The sequence below is a fragment of the Garra rufa genome, chromosome 10 (assembly GCF_049309525.1).
Source record: "Garra rufa chromosome 10, GarRuf1.0, whole genome shotgun sequence".
Taxonomy (NCBI): domain Eukaryota; kingdom Metazoa; phylum Chordata; class Actinopteri; order Cypriniformes; family Cyprinidae; genus Garra; species Garra rufa.
The window spans coordinates 5,181,192-5,207,283 of NC_133370.1; the positions used below are offsets into that span (position 1 = coordinate 5,181,192).

The 26,092-nt window shown below is 34.3% G+C and overlaps 1 protein-coding gene across 1 annotated transcript in view; it reads left to right on the forward strand.

Annotated features, from left to right (window-relative positions):
• The window catches only part of piezo2b (piezo-type mechanosensitive ion channel component 2b), a 151,711-nt gene that overhangs the window by 47,519 nt on the left and 78,100 nt on the right, over positions 1-26,092 (forward strand). Inside the window, exons 5-9 of the mRNA XM_073848538.1 lie at positions 3,504-3,666; positions 6,402-6,687; positions 9,257-9,470; positions 16,350-16,518; positions 18,541-18,663. Coding sequence (XP_073704639.1) covers positions 3,504-3,666; positions 6,402-6,687; positions 9,257-9,470; positions 16,350-16,518; positions 18,541-18,663 — 955 coding nt within the window. The remainder of the gene's footprint in view (positions 1-3,503; positions 3,667-6,401; positions 6,688-9,256; positions 9,471-16,349; positions 16,519-18,540; positions 18,664-26,092) is intronic.

Below are 26,092 nucleotides of genomic sequence, written 5' to 3' on the forward strand. Positions count from 1 at the left end.
CACCATAAGTGGCAGGAAGTTCGGCTCTAAACTGTTTATTCTCCTAATTGACCTGTTAGTTGAGCGAAGGCATTTATCCGTGACATAACGGCCCGCTGATGTCTCTCTGCTCCACCGACGGCAGAAGTGAGTCACATGAGTTGATGCAGGAATACATTTTGTAATGTGAATGTTTGGGGTCTGAAATCATTGTTAAACACTGATACAGGAAACCTAACTTAGTGGAGGAGAGAGATCCGCCAAAGTTGTTTACAGTCTGCAAACAATTGCTCTGCATTTTTAAGACCAAAACATTTTTTAAGTAAAATTTATAGGCATAGACCTAACATTTTGAGATAATAAATCAGTTTAATTTGAGTCTTTTTTAATTTAATTTTATTTTATTTTATTTTATTTTGAATTTTATTTTTATAGATCCCTCATTTTTAAGCTAACAAAGCAGTTATTTTAAGTCTGTTTTTTATTTTATTGATTTTTTTTTATAGGTATGGAGCAGAGATTATTTTATTTTATTTTATCCCTCAATTAACAAAGCAGTTTAATTTGAGTCTGTTTTGAGTTTTATTTAATTTCATTTAGTTTAATTTATTTATTTTTATAGATCCCTCATTTTAAGCTAACAAAGCAGTTATTTTAAGTCTGTTTTTTATTTTATTGATTTTTTTTTATTGGTATGGAGCAGAGATTATTTTATTTTATTTTATCCCTCAATTAACAAAGCAGTTTAATTTGAGTCTGTTTTGAGTTTTATTTAATTTCATTTAGTTTAATTTTTTTTTTTATAGATCCCTCATTTTTAAGCTAACAAAGCAGTTATTTTAAGTTTCTTTTTATATTGTACTTTTTTATTTTATTTATTTATTGTATAGGTAACAGCAGCATAATTTAAGTCTATTTTGTATTTTATTTTGTAGATCCCTCATTTAACAAAGCAGTTTAATTTGAGTCTGTTTTGAATTTTATTTTATTTTATTTTGTTTTGTTTTGTTTTGTTTTTTGTTTTATTATATTATTTTAGTTTATGGAGACCTCATTTTAAGTTAACAAAGCAGTTATTTTAAGTCTGTTTTTTTATTTTATTTTATTTATTTTATTTTATAGGCAGAGATCCCCCATTTTTAGGGTAACAAAGCAGTTTAATTTGTCTGTTTTTTTTTATATTTATTTATTTTTTATAGGCATAGAATATACATTTTTAAGGTAGCAAAGCAGTTTAATTTAAGCCTGTTTTTAATTACATTTTTTATATATATATATATATATATAGGTAGATATCCCACATTTTTAACAAAGCAGTTAAGTTTGAGTCTGTTATTTTATTATTTTAATTTATTTTATATATATTTTTTGTTTTATAGGCAGATATCCCACCTTCTCAAGGTAACAAAGCAGTTTAAAGCCTGTTTTGAATTATTTTATTTTATTTTATTTTTTATTTTACTTTATTTTATTTAGTTTTATTTTACAGTTTAATGTGAGTCTGTTGTGAAATTTTATTATTTTACTTTAATTAAATCCTGATCCACCAATATGGATATTAAAATATTTGCAAGCATTTTTTTTTTTTTTAAGTTTAGGTTTGTTTAAAATCTGCAAACAATCACTCTGCATTTTTAGGACAGCAAAACAGTTTTTATTTTTAATTTTTTTTTATTTGGTTAATTCCTGATCCACCAATTTGGAAATGAAAGCTATGGGAAAAGAAGTAGAGATTCCTAGCAGTTTAGTTTTATTTTACAACCTGCAAACAGTCATGCTAACTTAATTTCCCTCATATAGTTTCAAACACATGCTGTGGTGTCTGGTGCTGTATGAATCATGCATTTGTCTTGTATTTCTACATGCATGCATAATACATGCTTTAGTACTCCTAGAGCAACATATAGTTTTTAACTTGGGGGCATATTATACACTGTATAAGCACATCAATCACCCATACATCTCAGATTATTGTATTCACCGTATGTTTCCCTTTATAATCGCACAAATAACTGCTTTTCATTGTCTGAATGATCAACAAAACACTGGCACCTTCATTCAAACCTGTTTTGACTAAACCCTCCCGACACAGACTAAGCACTTCAGGACTTAATTTCACTCTCGTGTGCGTTTCTGAAAAATCCAGTATGTGTTTTATGAGAAATATTTATACTCTTTTAATATGGTGCAAGACTGATTTTATTGAACTGGGTGGGGAAGCGTATAAAACGGCGCACAACAGATGTGTGAGAAGCTCGCACTGGAAAATGCTGCCGGAAAAATGGGCATTCTCACAAATGCTTTCCGCCCTCACAGATGGTGTGCGGTTTAATGGGAATTCTGGTGACGCTAGCTTGTTTGTTCTAGTCACGATCACCTGTAACAGGTTCATGTGAACACTGGACGTCTGCGCTTCTCTTTAAAACATATGTTAAAGATAGATGCATGAACTTTACATGTTAACAATGTGTGTCTGTGTCTGTATTTGTAGTGTTATTGGTGCAGATGCAGGCAATGGTATTTTAATTTAATTTAATTTTATAGGCAGATATGCCACCTTTTAAAGGTAACAAAGCATTTTAATTGAGCCTGTTTTGAATTTTATTTTGTTTTATTTTATTTTATTTATAGGCAGATATCCCAACTTTTTAAGGTAACAAAGCAGTTTAATTTGAGTCTGTTTTGAATTGTATTTATTTATTTATTTTTTAGGCAGATATCCCAACTTTTTAAGGTAACAAAGCATTTGAATTTTTTTTAAATTTAATTTTGTTTTATTTTTTATTTATTTTTTATTTTATTTTATAGGCAGATATTCCACATTTTAAGGTAACAAAGCAGTTTAATTTGAGCCTGTTTGAATTGTATTTATTTATTTATTTATTTTATAGGCAGGTATCCCACATTTTTAACAAAGTAAGTCTATTTTATTTTATTTTATTTTATTTTATTTTATAGGCATATATCCCACATTTTTAACAAAGTGATTATTTTATTTTATTTTATAGGCAGATATCCTACATTTTTAACAAAATGAGGCTATTTTATTTTATTTTATCCCAACTTTTTAAGGTAACAAAGCAGTTTAATTTGGGTCTGTTTTGAATTTTTATTTTATTTTTATTTTTATTTTACTTTATTTTATTTTATTTTAAATATCCTACATTTTTAACAAAATTAGTCTATTTTATTTTATTTTATTTTATTTTATTTTATTTTATTTTATTTCATAGGCTGATATCCCAACTTTTTATGGTAACAAAGCAGTTTAATTTGGGTCCGTGTTGAATTTTTGTTTTTTGTTTTGTTTTGTTTTATTTTATAGGCAAGTATCCTACATTTTTAACAAAATTAGTCTATTTTATTTTATTTTATTTCATAGGCTGATATCCCATCTTTTTAAGGTAACAAAGCAGTTTAATTTGGGTCCATTTTGAATTTTTGTTTTGTTTTGTTTTGTCTTGTTTTGTTTTGTTTTGTTTTGTTTTGTTTTAACACTGTGTTGTCTGTGTTTGCATTTGTAGTGTTATTGGTGCAGATGCAGGCAATGGTATCCGAGTTTTCCTGCCGGATATTGGGATGTTCATGGCCAGTCTGTCTGTGTGGCTGCTGTGCAGAAATCTGGTCCACAAGCGTCCCAGTGAAGAAATGGCCCAGGACAACCATGACTTTGAGCACGAGGAGAAGGTGGGTCAGAGTTCCTGCGTTCCTGATGAATTACTCAAACACACACCATATCTGCACAAACACTGAGCACATGTGCTGTCCAGCTGAGGGGTTAACTGGGTGCGGTGTATGACCGTGCCTCACAGCTGCCAGAGGAAGACACATTTCAGACATCATGATGAACTTTCATGGAATTTTGATAGAATGCATTCATGCACATGAATTCACATTTTTGCACAAGCCAATGTTTTATTGTGTTTTATAAAAATAAATAATTTAATAAAACTTTCTAAATATATTTTATTTTATTTTTAGTTTAGTTTTGTTTTTGATTTCTTTTTTAAAATATTAAAAAATATTTGTAAAATATTTATTTATTTATATTTAAATGAAACTTGTGACAGAAGAGGCGGAATTTACATTTATTAAATTTATTTTTAAGCAACCAGAACATTTTTTTTTATATAGTTTAATTTTATAGGCAGAGATGCTGGATTTTTTCAAACAACAAGACAGTTTAATTTGAGTCTGTTTTTATTTTATTTTTTAATTTTAATTTCATAGACAGAGATACTGCATTTAAGACAACAGATTATTTTATTTTATTTTATTTTATTTTAATAAACCCTAATCCACCAATATTGACATGAATATTGTGAGAGAGGCAGAGATTAACGATCTGCAAAACGTCACTCTTTGTTTTTTACAATTTTATTTATCGCTCTTTATTAATAATAATATTAATTATAATAGTAATAATAACAATGACTGTTCTGTAGAAACCCAACCCTACCAGTCGAACTACTAGAGCTTAAAAATAATTCTGATTATTTTAATAATGTTTTTTTTATGTGGTCACATATTTTTTAAGAATAACTCTAAAGTGGATAATTGATTTTTGTCCCAGACAATTGATTTCTTTCTGTGCTATTGTTACAAATCTCTCATATCAATGTATGCTTTCATTCTACTTGCATGATAAAATAATCAGTATTTAAAATCAGTATTTAATATTTCATAAGTAGCAAAGCAATTATCAGTTTAATGTACAGTCAGCCATTTATTATCACTAAATAAATCTGTACATTTGCAGTAATGACTATGCATTATGTTTGGATGAATTAAAGTTTGCATGCGTTGCCAACTCAGCAGAAGTGTTGTTAAAGAACTTTACTATGTGAAATGCCATAATCACATATTTCTGAACTCCACCCAAGTAACAGCGCTCCAACTTTTTGTTTTCCCAGAGAAAAAAACCCCTACAAAACTTGTATCTATGTTTTTTTATGAGAACAGGTTTATTATGTTTTAAGATGATTATGTTATAGACTTGCCTAGACTAAAACAGCTCATAAGTATATTTAAGATACCCTCATATAGCCAACTTGATTTCAGAGTTTCCATATCTAAATAATGGCTTGATGAGGTTATTTTATTTTATTTTATTTTATTTATTATTTTATTTTTGTATTTAATTTATTTATTTATATTTTTTATTTATTTATTTATTCATTTATTTATTTATTGTATTTATTTTTTATTTGTTTTTATTTTAGATAAATACATTTATTTATTTATCTAAATAATAGCTTTATGCTTGATGAGGTTATTTTATTTATTTTTTTATTTAATTTAAGAAATTATCAAATTTATTTTTTTCCATTTTTATTTTATTTAGTTAGTTATTTTTCCATTTTTAAACCGTGACATATAACACATGACAATAATAATAATAAAATTGTATTTTATTTTATTTTATTTTATCTTATTTTGTTTTATTTTATTTATTTATTTATTTATTTTTATTATTATTTTATAGTTCCCTTATTTTTAAGCTAACAAAACCGTTATTTCAAGTCTGTTTATTTAATTGTATTTATTTTATTTATTTATTTTATAGGTAACAAAGCAGCTTAGTTTATTTTATTTAATTTTATTATTTTATTTAATTTTAATTTAATACATTATTATATTTATTTATTTTAATAAATTATTATTACAGTTAATGTTAAAAAGAGACTTACTAAATATTTTATTTATTTATTCTATTTATTTAGATTTTTATTTCTTTTATTATTATTTTTTATTTGATTTTATTGTATTTTATTTTATAAGTCTGTTTATTTATTGTAATTTTTTATTGTATCTATTTATTTTATATGTAACAAAGCAGCTTCATTTATTTTATTTTATTTTAGTATTGTTTTATGATGTTTATTTTATTTTTATTTAATTTAATAAATTATAAAATATTTATTTATTTTTCCATTTTTAAACCATGATTTGGAACTGTAGTTTCCCAGAAGAGTGGACATTTTTTTTGTCGACTTTTATAGTACTCAAGCATGTAGATTAGACAAAAAAACGATCACAAAATACTGTAACACTAGAAGGCGTTAATAAAGTTAACGTTAATAAGAGACTTATTAAAGGTGTAAAGAATTGTCTCATGCTGTAGCTAAATGTTTACTGGTGTTTAGTGGTATGTGCTACCGTGAACAGGAAGTAGTTTCTTGTGCTGAAGGCCATACATGTGGAGCCATTAAAGCTAAATGATTGTTTGTGTTAATATAAACCAGATTAAACAACACTTAAACAGACAAAGGTTCCTCTTACTGCAGACTGTGTAGGATATACTATGTACTGCCTAATATTTAATCTAGTATGTCATGTTTTGTCAAATGTTTTAGGTCATATGGGTTTGTATGCATAAAGTAAGTGTGCATAATTGCATAATGTTCTGTTATCGAACACAGGAGGAAGATGACGAGAAGGTGGAAAATGATGACGATGATGACGACGACGAGATGCTCTATGATGAAGACTTTGATGCAGAAGATGAGGCAGAGGATGAGGAGGGGGATGGGGATGGAGTAGGTCTTGAGGAGGAAGAGGAGGAGGAGGAGGAAGAGCTGCAGGAGAGCACAAAGATGAAGATTCTGCGCAGAGTAGCAGGAGTTGCAAACAAACTCAAAGAGATCATTGGTAACCTCATCACAACCGCTGGACAAGTGGTGGTTACCATTCTGCTGGGATTAGCAGGTGAGGATATCTTACTTATTTTAATGTACGCTACCATTCAAAAGTTTGGGGTTAATCAAATTTTAAAAAGTTTTATTTTATTTAAATGTGTTTATTTTTTATAGATCCCTCAGTCTGTTTATTTAATTTTTTTTATTTTAAAGATCCCTCATTTAACAAAGCAGTTTTTTTTATTTTATTTTATAGATCCCTTATTTTTAAGATAATAAACCAGTTATTTTAAGTCTGTTTTTTTATTATATTTTATTTTATTTATTTTATAGGTAACAAAGCAGCTTAATTTGAGTCTTTTTTGTGTTTTATTTTATTTTATAGATCCCTCATTTAACGAAGCATTTTTATTTTATTATTTTATTTCATTTTATTTTCTAGATATCTAATTTTTAAGCTAACGAAGCAGTTGTTTTAAGTCTGTTTTTATTGTATTTTATTTATTTATTTTATAGGTAACAAAGCAGCTTAATTCGAGGCTGTTTTGTCTTTTATTTTATAGATCCCTCATTTAACAAAGCAGTTTTATTTTATTATTTTATTTCATTTTATTTTATAGATATCTAATTTTTAAGCTAACGAAGCAGTTGTTTTAATCTGTGTTTATTGTATTTTATTTATTTATTTTATAGGTAACAAAGCAGCTTAATTTGAGTCTTTTTTGAGTATTTGTGACCCTGGACCACAAAACATGTTAGCCAAAAATACATTGTATGGGTCAAAATTATTGATTTTTCTTTTATGCCAAAAATCATTACAATATTAAGTAATATTACGTTCCATGAAGATATTTTGTGAATTTTGTACCATAAATATATCAAAACTTCATTTTTGATTAGTAATATGCATTGCTAAGAACTTCATTTGGACAATGTTAAAGGCGATTTTCTCAATATTTAGATTGTTTTGCCAAAAATCATTAGGATATTAAGTAAAGATCATGTTCCATGAAGATATTTTGTGGATTTCGTACCATAAATATATCAAAACTTAATTTTTGATTAGTAATATGCATTGCTAAGAACTTCATTTGGACAACGTTAAAGGCGATTTTCTCAATATTTAGATTGTTTTGCAAATTAATGCATCCTTGCTGATTAAAAATATTAATTTTATGAAAAAAAAGACCCTAACTTTTAAATAGTAGTATAAAAGCAAATTAGATAATTTTTCATTTGATTTATTTTATATATTTCATGTACATCTACATATATTTCTATGAAGAAATGTCCAGTTCATATTTTAACCCAAAAATCAAAAGTAAATAGCCTAAATAGCCAAAAAAAGAGAAAAAGACAGTTTTTTTTGTAACTTTTTTATTTTTTTTAATTAGCACACCCTGTCTCTAAATATTTATTGTTTTTACACAGAAAACAATACATTTTATCCTGTCTGTTTTAAGGCAGTACGTACTTTATAAATTACATAATTTATATTAAAAAATTATGAAAATAAAGCCACAAGACAAGTAAAAATTCTAAATATTAAAAATGAATGGCATTATTAAAAATGATAGTAGAAAATAATATTTAATATATATATATATATATATATAGTATTTGTGACCCTGGACCACAAAAATACATTGTATGGGTCAAAATTGTTTATTTTTCTTTTATGCCAAAAATCATTAGGATATTAAGTAAAGATCATGTTCCATGAAGATATTTTGTGGATTTCGTACCATAAATATATCAAAACGTAATTTTTGATTAGTAATATGCATTGCTAAGAACTTCATTTGGACAACGTTAAAGGCGATTTTCTCAATATTTAGATTGTTTTGCAAATTAATGCATCCTTGCTGATTAAAAATATTAATTTTATGAAAAAAGACCCTAACTTTTAAATAGTAGTATAAAAGCAAATTAGATAATTTTTCATTTGATTTATTTTATATATTTCATGTACATCTACATATAGAAATGTCCAGTTCATTATTCAAAAGTAAATAGCCTAAATAGTAAAAAAAAAGACTGTTTTTTTGTAACTTTTTTATTTTTTTAATTAGCACACCCTGTCTCTAAATATTTATTGTTTTTACACAGAAAACAATAAATATTATCCTGTCTGTTTTAAGGCTGTACGTACTTTATAAATTACATCATTTATATTAAAAAATTATGAAAATAAAGCCACAATACAAGTAAAAATTCTAAATATTAAAAATTATAGTAGAAAATATTATTTAAAAAATATATATATAGTATTTGTGACCCTGGACCACAAAAATACATGTATGGGTGAAAATTGTTGATTTTTCTTTTATGCCAAAAATCATTAGGATATTAAGTAAAGATCATGTTCCATGAAGATATTTTGTGGATTTCGTACCATAAATATATCAAAACTTAATTTTTGATTAGTAATATGCATTGCTAAGAACTTCATTTGGTCAACTTTAAAGGCGATTTTCTCAATATTTAGATTGTTTTGCAGCCTCAGATTCTAGATTTTCAAATAGTTGTATCTCAGACAAATATTGTCCTATCCTAACGAATCCATACATCAATGGAAAGCTTATTTATCCTCTTTCATATTGTTGAAACGTCTAATCCATCTCTGTTCTTGTCTCTAGGTATCACGCTGCCCTCTCTGAGCTCAGCCGTTTACTTCTTCGTGTTTTTGGGTCTGTGCACCTGGTGGTCGCTCTGCAAGACCTTCGACAAGCTCCTCTTCAGCTGTCTGTGTGTCCTCATGGCCATCTTCAGTGCTGGTCATCTCATCTTACTTTATTCCAACCAGTTCCAGTTCCTGCAGGAGGCCATCAGCCTCAACGACAGCTACACCAGGTCAGACACACTCCTGTTCATCTCTATAACATTTTGAATACTTCTTTTTATCAAATAATCAGCTCTGTTTTAATTATTTATATATCAGTGGAATCTGAATGCAAGTGTATCAGACGGTGCCAGTAATACTCATATAATATGTCATGTTTAGAGTCATCGTATGCATATTAATCTGCACCTGGCGTGCTGTAAATAATGAATGAGAATGAGAATACCCATCATGCCCTGTGGCGAAACACGGCTTTATTTCCTGTGTCTGGACTCCAATAAACACACAGGGATAAAAGAACCTGTGTCCCATCTGTTCTTGTGTGTTCTGACAAAGGCCGGACCACAAAGACAAACTGCAAAGTCACACGTAGATCAAGTAAATATTGTGTAGCATAATATAACATCATTAATGCATTTCAGTCGAATGCTGTGTATGTACAGTATATGCCAGAGGAAAGACTTTCTCATTGTTTTTACACCTCTACTGAAATAGATCCAGCATTTTTATGATGTGATTAACAAGACATTTTTATGTTTTAATTATGCAATAATGCCATATTGTTGCGTTGCAGCTCAAACGTTAATAAACTTACGACACCATAACTAATATTGCTGAATAAAAGCATTTTTTTTCTTTGATACATATGGCTCGTATTTCATCACTAAAATAAAATAAAAATTTAAATTAAATGAATTAATTAATATAAATGATATTTATAATAATAATGATAACGAAATTAATAAAAATAAGGAAATTCACATTATTTTGCTTTTGCAAAATTATACTGATGAATAAATATATTAATTTCTTTCTTTCAAAAGAAAAAACAGTACAGTTCCATATGGTTAATTTAACCCATTGTTGTTAAATTCCCAAAATAAAAAATAAAACCAATAAATATTTAAATAGTAAAAGCAAATAAAAAGATTATATATTGCGTTTATTTAGTTATATTTCATACACATTTAAACATATTCTTGTAAAGAAATAACTGACTCAAAAATCAAAAGCAAAATATTTTTTACATTTTAAAAAATATTTTTGTAAGATTAAGATTTATTTGCATTATGACATTATTTTATGTTAACTGAGCACACCCCTAAATATAGTCATTATTGTATAAAAAAATACATATGAATAAAATTATATATATATATATATATATATATATATATATATATATATATATATATATATATATATATATATTATTTATAATGCAATAAAACATTTTTTAGTATTTTAATGCACTTTATCACTGTTGATCAAATTAATGCATCCTTGCTGATTAAAAGTATTAGTTTCTTGAAGGAAAAAATAGCCTATTTTTTTTAATGGTAGTGTAAAAACAAATTAATTACATGATATTTAATGCACATTTACACATATTTCTGTATAGAAATATCCAGCTCATATTTCATCCCAAAATCAAAAGCAAATAAATAGCAAAAAAGATAATAATAAATAAACATAAAAAATGTTAAAATTATTATTTTTTTATTAATTAAGCACACACTGTCCTTAAATATTCATTGTTTTTACTCTGAAAAGTATAAATATCATCCTGTATCCTTATAATTAAAAATAAAATAAAATAATATATAAATAAATAAAACTAAATATTAGATTTTATATTTTAATATATTGTAAAATGTCATTTATTCTAGTGATGCAAAGCTGAATTTTCAGCATCATTACTGCAGTCTTCAGTGTCACATGATCCTTCAGAAATCAATTTTTAAAGCAGTACAACTAATACTTCAGAATTGTAATAATATATCATTAAATAAAAGAAAATATAATGGAAATAATGCCACAATGTGAAAAAAGAGTAACAATTCTTTACAAATATTTTAAGACAGTTTGCAACAGTAGAAGAAACTGTCAATAAAATATTACTTTTTGTAACATTATTATAAATTAAGCACACCCTGTCCCTAAATATTCATTGCTTTTATTTTCTAAACTATAAATATCATCCTGTCTGTTTTTTTAAGTACAACAAATGTAATTTTTACATTAAATAACTAAGAATTGAAACAACTAATAATGTCACTAAACAAAATAATGTCACTAAACAAAAAATATTATTATATTTTATTTTTATATTTTAATATAATGTAAAATGTAATTTATTTCACTGATGCAAAGCTGAATTTTCAGCATCATTACTAGTATAATAGCCTTTAATGCAGTACAACTAATGTAATTGAATGTATAGAAATGTATTTATTTTTAATTTTTTTTTAAATATTTAAAGAAAATTTGCAAGATTGCTAGAAATTACAATACAAAATACATTTTTTGTAACATTAAGAATTGTATTATTAATTAAGCACAACCTGTCCCTAAAAATTAATTGTTTTTACTCTGAAAACTATAAATATCATCCTGTTTTTTAAGGAAATACAGCAAATGTAATTTATACATTAAATAATTAAGAATTTAAAAAACTTAATGTCACAAAACAAAAAATATTATTATATTTAATATTTATATTTTAATATTCATATATACAGTATATACAGTATAAAAAATATTATTATATTTAATATTTATATTTTAATATTCATATATACAGTGTGTGTGTATATATATATATATATATATATATATATATATATATATATATATATATATATATATATATAAAAAAAAGCCTCAATGCAAAGTAACAGTAGAATACAATACAATAAAATACAAAATATTTTTTGTAACATTAAGAATTGTATTATTAATAAAGCAAAAAAAAATCATTGTTTTGACTCTGAAAACATAAATATCAACCTGTCTGTTTTTTAAAGTACAACAAATGTAATTTATACATTAAATAATTAAGAATTTAAAAAAACTTGAAAATAAAGTCACAAAACAAAAAATATTATTATTATTATTAACATGTAATTTATTCTAGTGATGCAAAGCTGAATTTTCAGCATAATTACTTCAGTGTCACATGATCCTTCAGAAATCAATCAATTTTAATAATATATCATTAAATATAAGGAAATATATAATAAAAATAATGCCACAATGCAAAAAAAAGTGATGTAAAAATTTTATAAAAATGAAAGAAAATTTGCAACAGTAGAAGAAATTGTCAGTAAAACTTTTTTTTTTTTCTTAAAACTATAAATATCATCCTGTCTGTTTTTTAAATATTTTAAAAAATTTAAAACAGTGGAAAATGTTGTGATGATACAAGATAAAATATTCTATAATTTTGAACTCATCGCAATGCATTCTGGCATTGCCTTCACCATGTCAGATAGATGCTGTATGCTTCCTAGTTTGGCCATTTTATATAATTCTGCCGTCTTTCAGAGCAGTTTTTGCATTGGGATCAGCCTTAAAAGGCTGCAACAAACAGACCTGTGCTGTGTGTTTCAGCACTAGTTGTCCTTCACCTCATATTTCCATCAGTATTCTCAGATCTGGGCAGCGGTTATGATCTGAGGTGCTGACGGACCGATTCGGCACCTGTGCCTGCTCCGTCTCTCACGCCCTTGATGCTCTTCACGGGCATCGATTCCACCGACTGCGTTTGCTTCGGCTGGGAGGCCATTAGGTCTATGTTTAGTAGAGCAGCCTTGTTTGAACTTCATTTGGCCGGTTCTTTTAGCTGGAAATGTGTTTTGTCACGCTTCGTTCTTCAAGTACACAATTTTATTTACCACTGTGAAAAATCAGTGGCGATTACTGGAGTTTATTTTACAAGGAAAAACTATTTCATGCTTAATTAAATCTTACTTGCTGTTAATTAATAGTGAAATTTACAAGCTGAGTGAAAATTGATTCTACACCTTTTTTTTCTAATTATGTACAATCTAGATGGTTTTATAAATATGAGGAATGTTAGAGGAATAATCCACTCACAGATCAATCATTATTTACTGACTTTTACCGGAAGAAAGTAAGTTTGAAGAGTTTTGAAGTGTTCCTGATGTGTTGCTCGAAATGATTTCCAATGAATGAAGTGTTTAAAGCCGCTTTTAAGGTTTGCATTTGATTGTGTTTGCGGTTGTGTTCTCAAAGTTAATTAAAACGACTGAAACTCAAGTTAGAAGTGCATTGTGGTCAGATAAACTCATTAAACTCAAACACTCTCTTAACTCTGTTAACACTTGCTTACACTGCAAAAAGTCATGTTCTTACTCAGGATTAAGTCTTGTTACAAATACCTACTTTCTTAAATCAAAAGCAAACATTTTTCAAAAGAGATTTTTCGTTTTCTGAAAGGTTTATCAAAATCAAGTGAGTTCATGCTTAACCCCCTGGGGTCGACCGTCACTCTGGTGTGACCAGCTTACTTTTTTTTAAGATCAGTGCAAAAGACACTAAAAATGCTCTGTCGGTTTCAGTCATGCAAATTAGAGCTATACATCATTGGAAACTGTTAAGTGTGTACTTTTATTTGTGCACACTCACAAGAGCAACAGAACGTTGTGCTTTTTTTAGAATAAAAATATTTCTGTTTTCTGCTAAATAAGACCTGATAATAGTATTCCTTTAAATTAAGCTGATTTTAACCCTTTTGACAGATATTTTTGTCTTGTTTTAAGCAAAAACTCACTTCATTTTGATATGTTTTTTAGAAAAAAAAAAAGTCATTTTACTGTCCCATGTACATGTATGTAGGGGTGCTCCGATCAGGATTTTCAGGAAGCATTATCTACCGATCTGATCTTTTTAAAGCCATTGTTTTAGTATGTAAAATTATTTATTATGATACTCCAACCAGGATTTGTAGGCATTTATTCAGGGCCTGAATTTTTGATTTGAAAATGGGGGAATTTGCCTCTTAGTTGGCTCTTGTGAGAGGAGAGGGTGCATTTTTTTATTTTTTTTTTATACATTTTTCCAAAAAAATATGTATTTTTATTTGAGGGGTGCATTTTTGTTTTTTTACATTTTTTCAAAAAAAAAATTGAGTGGTGCATTTTTTTTATTTTTTCAAAAAAATATTTTTTTTTATTTGAGGGGTTCATTTTTTTTTACATATTTCAAAAAATATTTTTCTTTATTTAAAGGATGCATTTTTTTTTCAATTTGTTTTTTTTTTTTTTTTTTTACATTTTTCAAAAATATATACTCACCTAAATGTTTGATCATGCAGTGCATTTTTTTTAAATTGTGTATCATCCTCTCTGTTTTTTTAAGGCAGTACAACAATTGTAATTTATACATTAGTTTTTTAAATTCATAATTAATTAATGTCACAAAACAAAAAAATATTAATGTAAAATTTTATATTTAGATTATGTATATTTTTTTAATTGTGCAATTATTGCACAATAGCTTACACACAGCACAAGCCCGATTTCCACAAACATTTAAATCTTTATTACAAGCAATCATGCTGTTACTAAAGAATTGTTTTTCTACCTCCATGAGTGCCATCTATTATTGTCTTGTTTCTCTGAAAGTGCTCTTTTCCTTTAAACCTAGCCAAAAACCGTTGACTGTGAAACACGGTAAACTTTTGATATTTGAAATACTGATTGAAAAAAAGAATAAAATGATAAACATTTTTAGTTAAAGCAAAAATTAGAAATATGCAAATGTGTCATATTTTTTAAAGAGGTAATTGCAACTTTTTATCTCACAATTGTGACTTTTTTTGTGAGTCTACGTTTTGAAATTCTAATTATTTTTCTCAGAACTGTGAGATATAAACTGACAATTGCAAGGTATAAAGTCAGAGTTGCTAGATGTAAAGTCAGAACTGTAAGATATATAAAATTTTTCTTTCAATTGCAAGTTTGTATCTCACAGTTCTTTCTCACAGAGTTTTTCTCAGAAAAATACTGATTGAAAAAATAATAAAATGTTAATCATTTATAGTTAAAGCAAAAAAAAAACAACTAAAAAATGCAATATTTCTTAAGAAATATTAGTCAAATTTTGCTAATGTGAAGAAGTGTGGAAGCCCGTTTCCGCCACTGAATAAACAATAGAAAAATAAGGTAATTGCAACTTTTTCTCTCACAATTCTGCCTTTTTTTCTTGCAATTGTGAGTTTACATTTTGCAATTCTGACTTCTTTTCTCAGAACTGTGAGATATAAACTTACAATTGTGAGTTATAAAGTCAAAGTTGCTAGATATAAACTCTCAGTTTTGCAATTGCAAGTTTGTATATTAGTCTTTTTTTCTCCTCAGAGATTGATTTTATAACTTGCAATTGTGAGTTTATATCTCACAATTCAGAGAAAAAGTCAGAACTGTGAGATATAAACTCACAATTGCAAGTTATAACATCAATTCCTCAGGAGAAAAAAAGACTAATATGTTCTCAGAATTGCAAGTTTATATCACACAGTTCTGACTTTATAACTTGCAATTTTTTTCTCAATTGCGAGTTTATATCACACAGTTTAAAAATTGTAAGAAGTCGCAATAAATGGGCGTCCATAAAGAAGGTTTATTATTAATGAAATAAGTGATTTTGTTGACTGTAAATACAAATTAAATAAATACAAAAATACTGATTAAAATACTTTTTTTTTTTTTGCAATGTATCAACTTGTTCTCTTCCTTCCCTCGATTTCATAAATAGAAATAGAGCATAATCCAGCCCTTTTGTGTTGGTCTTTATCGTTTTCTTTGTGAAAACAGTAGAACAGTAGAAACAGCCATTGTTGTGTAGTTAATGGTGTTCTGGTTGGAAAAGACTGGCCTAATTGTAGTTGACGAAAGACTTGTCGCCTTGATCTGCTCGACTGTTGAGTGACAGTGTTGACAGCCAGTGCTTTCCACATCACTTCCTGTTTTTCCCTTCACATGGGCCGTCTGATTATTTCTGGCCCAGTCACAGCAAGAATAAGAAGCAGAATAAAACTGATGCAATTTAAGCAAAATAACCCGGTTTGCTGTCTTTCTCCACAGTTTGTTTGGCATCTCCTCCATCGTTCGAACCGACTGTTCCTCAACCTGGAAGCTTGCTGTCAACAGTGACCTATATTGGCACCATTATGTCAATCCCATCATGCTCTTGGTCTTGTACTACACACTGGCCACCTTGATCCGTCTGTGGCTGCAGGATCCCATGATCATGGTGAGCCTAATGCGTTTTGAAGTGAAAAAAGTAATTACATTTTAAGGTGTATTATTTGAATGTACACACTGGCAAAAAAACACTAGTTTAATGAGATTTTCCATTTAAAAATATCCAAATATCCATAAACTTTAAATTAATTCTGTTGTAAAAAAGTTTTCTTGTTTTTAAGCATAAACTTTACTAAATTTGATGTATGGAGACAAAAAAAATCCAGTGGAGAAAAATCGATTTAATCATAAATTAACTTCAAAAATAAGTATTTCATTGTATTTTACACAAAAACATATTTTTTATCATTGATGTCAAGGTTTAATTTAATGCATTTTTCATGCACTTTAATGCAATTAAATGGATTTTACAAAAGGCAAACAAAATACTGAGGACAGAGAGACAAACCTATATAATGATGCTGTGTATGTAAAGTATATGACTAAGTCTAAAACCTAAAACTTTTAAAAAGTGTTAAAAACAAATGAGATCATTTAGCATTTTTGCATTTAATTTATTTTACATTTAATACAGATTTACATGAAATATCCTGCCCATATTTTGTCCCCAAAATAAATAAAGGAAAAAACTGAAAAATTAGAAAATTAAAATTACTTAAAAAAGGAAAAGATACGTAAATCTTTTGCAGAATTGATGAATAAATGTATTTTTGCAGAATAAAAAAAAACAGTAGTTTCATGTGATTTAATTTAATCCATTGTTGTTCAATTCCAAATATAAATAAATAAATAAATAAATAAATAAATAAATAAATAAATAATAATTTATTCTAAAATTACTGACCCACATATTTAAATGGTAAAAGTAAAAAAAGAGATCATATTGCATTTAATTTATTGTTGTATTTCATGTATATTTAAATTTGTATGTGAAATTAATTCAGTGAAAAAAAACATTTTAAGGTGTATTTTAAGTATTATTTGAATGTACAATCTGGCAAAAAACACTAGTTTTAATGAGATTTCCCAGTTAAAAATATCCAAATATCCATTAAAAAATACTTTAAATTCATTCCCAAATATTTAAATGGTAAAAGCAAAAAAGAGATCATATTGCATTTAATTTATGTTGTATTTTATACATATTTAAATGTTTGTCTGGCTCAAAAAGGTAATGCATTTTTCATGCCCTTTAATTCAGTGATATTCATTTGAATAGATTTATGGATTTTACAAAAGGACAAACCTATATAATGATTTATTGACCAATTAACAATTAGTCTCAAGACAAAATGTTAAATGTTAAAGGTTAAAATAAAGAAATATGCGATATTTTTGCAACAAATTTTTGCAACAAAAATACATGTTTTGTTTCATGAATTTAATCCATTGTTGTTGAATTCCAAAAATAAATAAATAAATGTTAATATTCCTTAATAAATATTAGTCAACTGTGTCTATAATATGCTTTGCTTATATAAAGAAGGGTTATTATTATTAAACTAAAATTAATATTATTTTTGTTAACTAATAATAATGACAAACATCTCTTAAACTTATACTAAAATTAAAGTAAAAACAAAACGTAACGATAAAATGTCATTCTAAATATATAAAAAGTCAAACGTGAAGGATAGGTACATAGCAAAGCACAATGTTGGTTTGATCTCTGTCCCCTTTTTCCCATCTGTCCACACGCTCTCGTGACAAGATGCGGTTCACGGGTTTATAGAGCGTTCAATACACTCAGTCCTTCAAAACCTCACATGCATGAGCTTATTGATTCACATGCCTCTAGGTTTGATTAAAGCAGGATTTCACGATTTTCTTGTCGCCGTAAATCTAGACTTGACTTCACAGAGAGATCGATGATGAATCATAAACGCCGTTACGCCTTCATCCGACGAAATGATTAGTTCATTGCAGTTGTTTTCATCTCTTGAGTCCATTAAGCGTGTTTATGATCTTTGGGCATTTTCATTCGTGAGCTGCTTCATGATACAGTACATGTTTTAATTTCATTCATGCTACTCACTGAATATGTTTCTATGTTTTATTGATCTTTCTCCAGCAGGAGAGTGAGGATGAAGAGATAAACGAGGGAAATGAGAGCGCGGGAAATAGCTTCATTCACACGTCGATCGGGAAGCGGCTGCTCTGGTGGAAAGCGCATCAGAAAACTGAGGAACGAAATGTGAGGAGCATTTTTAAAGCTTAAATTAAGGAAATGTCTCACAGTGCTAAACTTTATTTTAGTCCAGTAAACTTAAGAGCCCACAATAGTAGTGGAATGAAAACGTACAAAATATACATTTAAGTTCTTATTTTCTTGTGCTTTATCTATTTGCATACGTAGACTTTAATTGAGGTGCATATGAAGTTTTCTTAAAATGTTTTAAAAAAGTCTTTATCTCCACTTCAACAGCATTTATATGCACTAAAATGTACAGTTTTATTTCTATATATATTCTGAAGGTTTTTTCTGAGGGGTTTGTTCACATATAATTCACACTAATTTCCATAGTATTTTATTCCTAAACAACATTGAAAAAGCTTATATTAAAAAAAATGTGAGTTGTTTTTCTCCACTTAATTCCCATCTATATTTTAAAGGTTTTTATTGATGGGTTTGTTCATATATAATTTGCACTGATTTCTACATTTTATTCTTAAAAACATGGTGGAAATGCATATCTTAAAATATTGGTTATAATGCCATAGAAATCAGAACAAATGATATATGAACAAACCCCTCAGTAACAATATTCAGAATATAGAAATAAATACAATTTATTTCTATATTACAAATACAAATACAATTGTTAAGTGTATGCAAATGCTGCTGAAGTAGAGATAAAAACTTGTAGCTTATTATGCATTTTCATCCTTTCATTATGCATTTTTAAGAATAAAATGGTATTAAAATCAGTGTAGTGAAATATGAAAAAACCCATCAGTAGTAAAGTGATAGGAATAAAACGAAAAAAAGTTTTGTGTATGCAAGTGCTGCTGAAGTGGAGAAAAAAACTCACAGACTTTAAATATATGCATTATCGCCATGTTTTTAAAAATAAAATGTTAGAAATCAGTGTGAATGATATATGAACAAACCCAACAGTAGAAATATTCAGAATATAGATATGAATTAAACTGTTAAATTTGGTGCATGCAAGTGCTGCTGAAGTGGAGAAAAAACTCAGACTTTAAATATATGCATTTTCACTGTGGTTTAGGGAATAAAAGTTATATAAATCAGTACAAATGATATATAAACAAACCCATCAGTAAAAATCTTCAGAATATAAGTAGGAATAACACTGTTAAGTTTGGTGCATGCAAGTGCTGCTGAAGTGGAGAAAGAACTCACAGACTTTAAATATATGCATTTTCACCATGTTTTTAAGAATAAAATGTTATAGAAATCAGTGTGAATGATATATGAACAAACCCAACTGTAAACATCTTTAGAATATAGACAGGAATAAATCTGTTAAGTTTGGTGTGTGCAAACGCTGCTGGAGTTGAGAAAAAACTTACAGACTTTAAATATATGCATTTTCTATGTGGTTTTAGGAATAAAAGTTATATAAATCAGTACAAATGATATATAAACAAACCCATCAGTTGAAATCTTCAGAATATAGACAGGAATAAAACTGTTAAATTTGGTGCATGCAAGTGCTGCTGAAGTGGAGAAAAAACTCACAGACTTTTAATATATGCGTTTTCACCATGTTTTTAAGAATAAAATGTTATAGAAATCAGTGTAAATGATATATGAACAAACCCATCAGTAAAAATCTTCAGAATATAAGTAGGAATAACACTGTTAAGTTTGGTGTATGCAAATGCTGCTGGAGTGGTGAAAAAACTCACAGACTTAAAATATATGCGTTTTCACAGTGTTTTTAGGAATAAAATGCTATAGAAATCAGTGCGAATGATATATGAACAAACCCATCAGTAAAAACCTTCAAAATATAGACAGGAATGAAACTGTTAAGTTTGGTGTGTGCAAATGCTGCTGAAGTGGAGAAAAAACTCACAGACTTAAAATATATGCGTTTTCACAGTGTTTTTAGGAATAAAATGCTATAGAAATCAGTGCGAATGATATATGAACAAACCCATCAGTAAAAATCTTCAAAATATAGACAGGAATGAAACTGTTAAGTTTGGTGTATGCAAATGCTGCTGAAGTGGAGAAAAAACTCACAGACTTTAAATATATGCATTTTCACCATGTTTTTAAGAATAAAATGTTATAGAAATCAGTGTGAATGATAAATGAACGTCTAGGTTACGAAGGTAACCCACGTTCCCCGAAGGAGGGAACGGAGACGTTACATTGGGATCTCGCCTGAGAGACCGATCATCTCTGAGCCTTATATAAAAAAGGCCAATTGCAAATTGGCGAGTGGACGTGCGCGTCGGCCACTCCCCCGCACATGCGGGTATATAAGAAGGCGGCGCGCATCACTCAAACAGGTTTTCGCTGAAGAGCCGTCAAGCCGGCGTCAGCGCGACGCCAGGGACGTGGCAGGGGAATGTAACGTCTCCGTTCCCTCCTTCGGGGAACGTGGGTTACCTTCGTAACCTAGACGTTACCCCTTCAGTCGAATCACTTCGACGTTACATTGGGAACAAGCCCATGGAAAAGGCCACGACCCTGACGCCGCGTTACGCAACAACTTCACGTGCTGACAAGTATACGTGCCGGCAGGCGAAGTGTAACGTAACCTTCCCAACGCCCTGGGGCCCAATAGGGGGGCCCACCAGGGATGCCAGTTGTACTGAAGCATGGGTTGGGGGGGGCGGAGCACATGAAATTCTACATGTGGAAATAAGAATAATTCAATATATCCATAAAGGTTTTTAGGGATACACGAGGGAAACAGCGGTCTCCTCCGCTGGAATAAATAAAAACTAAGCCACAACCTGCGGGGCGAAGGAGACCCAGGCAGGATCACAGTGCAGGACTACTCCGCGCCTAGCCCTGACTGCGGGGCAGGAGGACCCAGGGTTCGCCGGAGGGAACATTCTGGGAAATAGCGCACGGATCCACGTGGGAATGGCGCAGCAAGCCGACACCAGCCGGTCTTCCCGCTCACCTGTGAGTCCTTATGTTAGGACACGGGAGAACGGCCTCTACGCAAGGTTGGAGAACCAAGCGAAGGTAGGGTGTCGCCCAGCCCGCAGCTTTCGGTTTATACATCTGCTGGTGAGGTGCCATGAACCAAGGATCACGGCTGTCCCTGGGTATAACAGGGAGAGGCATCTACCACCATTTAGCCAACCTCAGTTCGGGGAGCATTCCCTTTCTGCTGAATCCCGAGGCAGATGAAGCTGCTGGTGCGGCTGAAGTGCCGAGTGATTCAGTCTCACATATTTAACGACACAACATAGCACGACTGGGTCTGCCTCCTCCAGGGCAGAGCTTGCAGGTCCACCACCTGATCGCGGAAAGGCGTGGTGGGGACCTTGGGCACCGGGCCGGGGTCTCGACGGTAACGTGGAAGACGCCGGGCCCGAATTCTCGACACACTTTGCTGGCAGAAAAGCTTGTAGGCCCTCTTAATGGGAGCCAGGGCAGTCAGGAGCGCTGTCTTAATGACAGGAATTTTAGCTCGACTGAGGCCAGTGGCTCCAATGGAGCGACCCGCGGCCCTGAAGGCGACGGGGAGGTCCAAGAGGTATGAGGTGCGTGCTAAGCACCTCTGAGGAACCTGAGCTTGTCGGTAACCTACCCTCTTAAAGGAAGCCAGGGCAGTCAGGAGTGCTGTCTTAATGACAGGAATTCTAACTCGACTGAGGCCCGAGGCTCCTAAGGAGCAACCCGCGGCCCTGAAGGGCGACGGGGGGGTCCCAGAGGGTATGAGGCGTTACTTGACAGAGAAAACTTGTAGGTCTCCTGCCCTCTTAACGGGAGCCAGGGCGGTCAGGAGCGCTGTCTTGATGACAGTAATGCTAGCTCGACTGAGGCCAATGGCTCAATTGGAGCGTCCCGTGGCTCTGAAGGCGACGGGAAGGCCCCAAGAGGGTGTGGGGTGCGTTCTGGGCACCTCTGGGAAACCTCACGGCCAGTGAATGCTTACCTACTTAGCTCCATCTACTGCATGTGATACGCGGCGAAGCAGCGGCATATACTTAAAGAGTGAGGGGACAGTCTGCGCTCAAACTCTCCTGCAGGAAGGGAAGCATACTGCAACCGTGTAACTCTGTGGAAAGCCAGCAAATAGACCTCATCTCAGTGCGAGCCTGCCTCTAGTCAAGGGAGCTCGGACTGAGTGATAATTGTATCACGGCCTGAGAAGACCGGAGAGGTCTGGGTGTCATACCGTGCCCTACAGGGAGGGACTGCCGCGAGGGAACGGTTACTAGACCTGAGTCCGGGTGGGCCATTCTTGTAGCGCAACCAACAGACTTACTCCTCGTCCTCCCTGGACTTGCACAGAGTCTGTGCAAGGAGGCTCACTGGGGAAGGGCGTACTTGGGCCCCGGAGGTCAGCTGAGTGCCAGCGCTACTCTGAAGGAGGCAGCTGGCAGTGAGAGCAATCGGGGGCGAGCGGATGTGGCTGGCCTACCGATATGCTCCAAACTAGCTGCGTCACGGGGTGGAGTCGCCATCCTGCAGGTGGTGGACTGCCGTGAGAGCCGATAGGCTGCACGGTTGAGTTTACCTGCTTCAAGTGAATGGCAAGTAGCAAAATGTGCCACGTACTCCCTGGGAGCAGATGGAGAGGCTGTAAGCCTCTGTCGTACATGGCAACCCAACCCGTGGTAAGCCACGGGCTGGCTTGTCGGCCAAACTGCGGGAAAACGCCAGTCCGGAGTGGGCCGAGATGCCATGCCCATCCTGGGACTCGATCGTGCTGAAGCGGTCTCACATGAACAAGCTTAGCGGCTCTTAGCGGCTAGAGCTGTCATGTGCCCCAGGAGCCTCAGTTGAGAGGACCGCTATGTTGTGCCTGATTGACTCAGGAACTACAGCACTGACTGCGCGCTCTAGGTAGTAAGGCGGGCTGTCTTAAGGACCGAGTCAGGCTCCCGACCGAGGAAACGAATTCCCTCGGTTGGCCTGAAGGACCAGATGGCGGGGGTGCCGAGGCACCAAGTCCCTATGTTCGCACAACGGAACTCACGAGTGGGCTGGTAAAGCACCAGTCGAAGAGACGGTTGAAGACGCGAATACCTGTCTGCCGAAAAAGGGGACAGGGGAGCTCCCATGGCCTAAAGAAGGCAGGAAGGAGAGGGACTAGCCAAATGGAAGCACCTAGCGCTGAGCGCTCGACCCCCGGGGCAGACCGCCGGAGGGGTGTGCGCCGGGGAAGATCGAGACGAGACAGCGGGTGCCCTTCAGGCAGATGGCTGCAACCCAGCCCTGGAGACGGAAACATAGCTGTATGTGCTTCGTCGTGAGCGAGTGTGCCGACAGCCTGAAAGGGATCGGGACAGAGCTCCATCCAGGGCGGGTATTAACCCACCACACTAACTGGACACGTGAAGTCGAGACTGAAAGGTCCCGACCTCGTCCCGGGGGAGGGACAGGCTGGATCGCGTCCTTCGCCAGTAGGAACGCGACCTCCGCAAGCAGAACAGAGGCACGCCTGCCCGAATAAGAAAGTAAGGGGTACCTCTGAGTCTGGGCGGACGCCTGGGGCCGGGCCGTACCGTCCGTATCAACCATCGTAGTGGTATCAAGGGAACGTTGACCGACGTGACCGTGGTGGGGCAGCCTAGGGGGAGACAGGGAAGGAGACAGAACCCAGAAGGATGAACGTCCTGTAGAAGTGTCTAACTGCACTAAGCAGTGCTTACCTTCTTCCCTGGATCCCGCGCTGGCGAAGGCCGGCCGCGAGTCTGGTTCCGAGGAGTGTAAGTGCTGCTCAGAAGGAAACTCGAGGCCGAAGCCAGAGGTGAGAAATTGCTCTTTTTGAGAAAAAGTGGGTACCGTCGACGAAAGCCGACGGCAGCATTGAAGTACACAGTGGCTCCCGGCCCTCCACCGGGAGCGGGGAGCGTAGATTGTTAGCATCCCCTAAGGAGCAGTCTCAATCACCTCTGGAGGCCCGCGTCAGGGACGTTTCGCAGTTTTCTTGCGGGTGTTTCGGGCCGATCCCTGTGCCGCGGGCGGCGCCACTCTCCTGCGGCTGGCTCTGCGCTTGCGGGCCCTTCTCGCCGACCTGGCGTCGTGGGCCTCCGCGGTGGGGCGAGCCGTAGATGTTGCGGCCGCAGGGGGGCGCCCTCGGCGACGTGCAGGCGGAGGCGGTGCCTCCGGCGGCGGGATGGAAGCATCGCGGCGGGGCAGGATGTGAAACGCCTCCGTCTGTCTCTGGGCTGCCGAGAACTGTTGGGCAAAGTCCTCGACAGAGTCGCCGAATAGGCCCCTCTGGGAGATGGGAGCGTCGAGAAAGCGTGCTTTGTCGGCATCTGCCATCTGGGCCAGAGAGAGCCACAGGTGTCGCTCCTGGACCACAGCCGTGGACATCACCTGACCAAGGGCCCGCGCCGCGACCTTCGTCGCACGAAGGGCGAAGTCGGTGGCAGCGCGGAGTTCCTGCATCGTACCTTGGTCGGGACCACCCTCGTGCAGCTGTTTCAACCCCTTGGCCTGGTAGACCTGCAGGGTTGCCATCGCATGCAGGGCCGAGGCGGCCTGGCCCGCAGCGTGAAAAGCGCGGCCCGCAAGGGCGGACGAGCGCTCACACGCCTTGGACGGGAGACGCGGCCGGCCCCGCCAGGTGGCAGCGCCACGCGGGCAAAGTTGCACCGCCATAGCGCGCTCGACCTGGGGAACCGACGCATACCCCCTGGCCGCCCCGCCATCAAGGGTGGCGAGGGGAGAGGAGCCGGGCAGCGGGCGAGATGAAAAGGGCGCCCGCCAGGTCTTAACCAGCTCCTCGTGCACCTCCGGGAAGAATGGCACCGGGGGAGGGCGAGGCGATGCCGCCGGAGCCGTCCCCAGGAACCAGTCGCCCAGCCGAGAAGGATCGGCCGAGGCCGATGGAGTAACCTCCAGGCCGATCCCCCTGGCGGCTCGGAGGAGCATAGCCGAGAGCTCGGAGTCTGCCTCCGACGGGGCAGCAACCGCGGAGGGGCGCCGCGCCGCCGGAAGAGCGTCCTCACCCCCTGACTCTCCCTCTGACGCAGCGTCAGACATCTCTTCCTCCTGAGGAGCGCCAAAGGAGACGCCCAGCCCGGCTGGCGGGGAGGCGTACTGCTTTGGCATCTCGACGGGGGTATGCTGGCGGGCGGAAGACCGCAGGGCTTTTGGAGCCGGCGGAACGTTCGGCACCGTGACTCGAAATTCCCCCTCGTGCCTCGCCACAGCGGCGGAAAAATTCCGCAGGCCGTGGGGCGCGAAGGGGGGCCTGCCCGCGAGCGAGCGGCGAGTCCTCAGCATTCCCATGGTCATGCTTTCGCAATGAATGCATGAACCATCCGTGAAAGCTGCCTCAGCATGTTCAATGCCCAGACATGTGAAGCAGCTTTCATGTCCGTCCAGTGAGGTGAGGAAACTGCCACACCCAGAAGCGCACGGCCGGAAAGCCATTCTGAAAAGAACGTCTTTACACAGCCGTGAGAAATTGCTCTTTTAGTCCCGGTCTGCCCAGGGAGGAAAC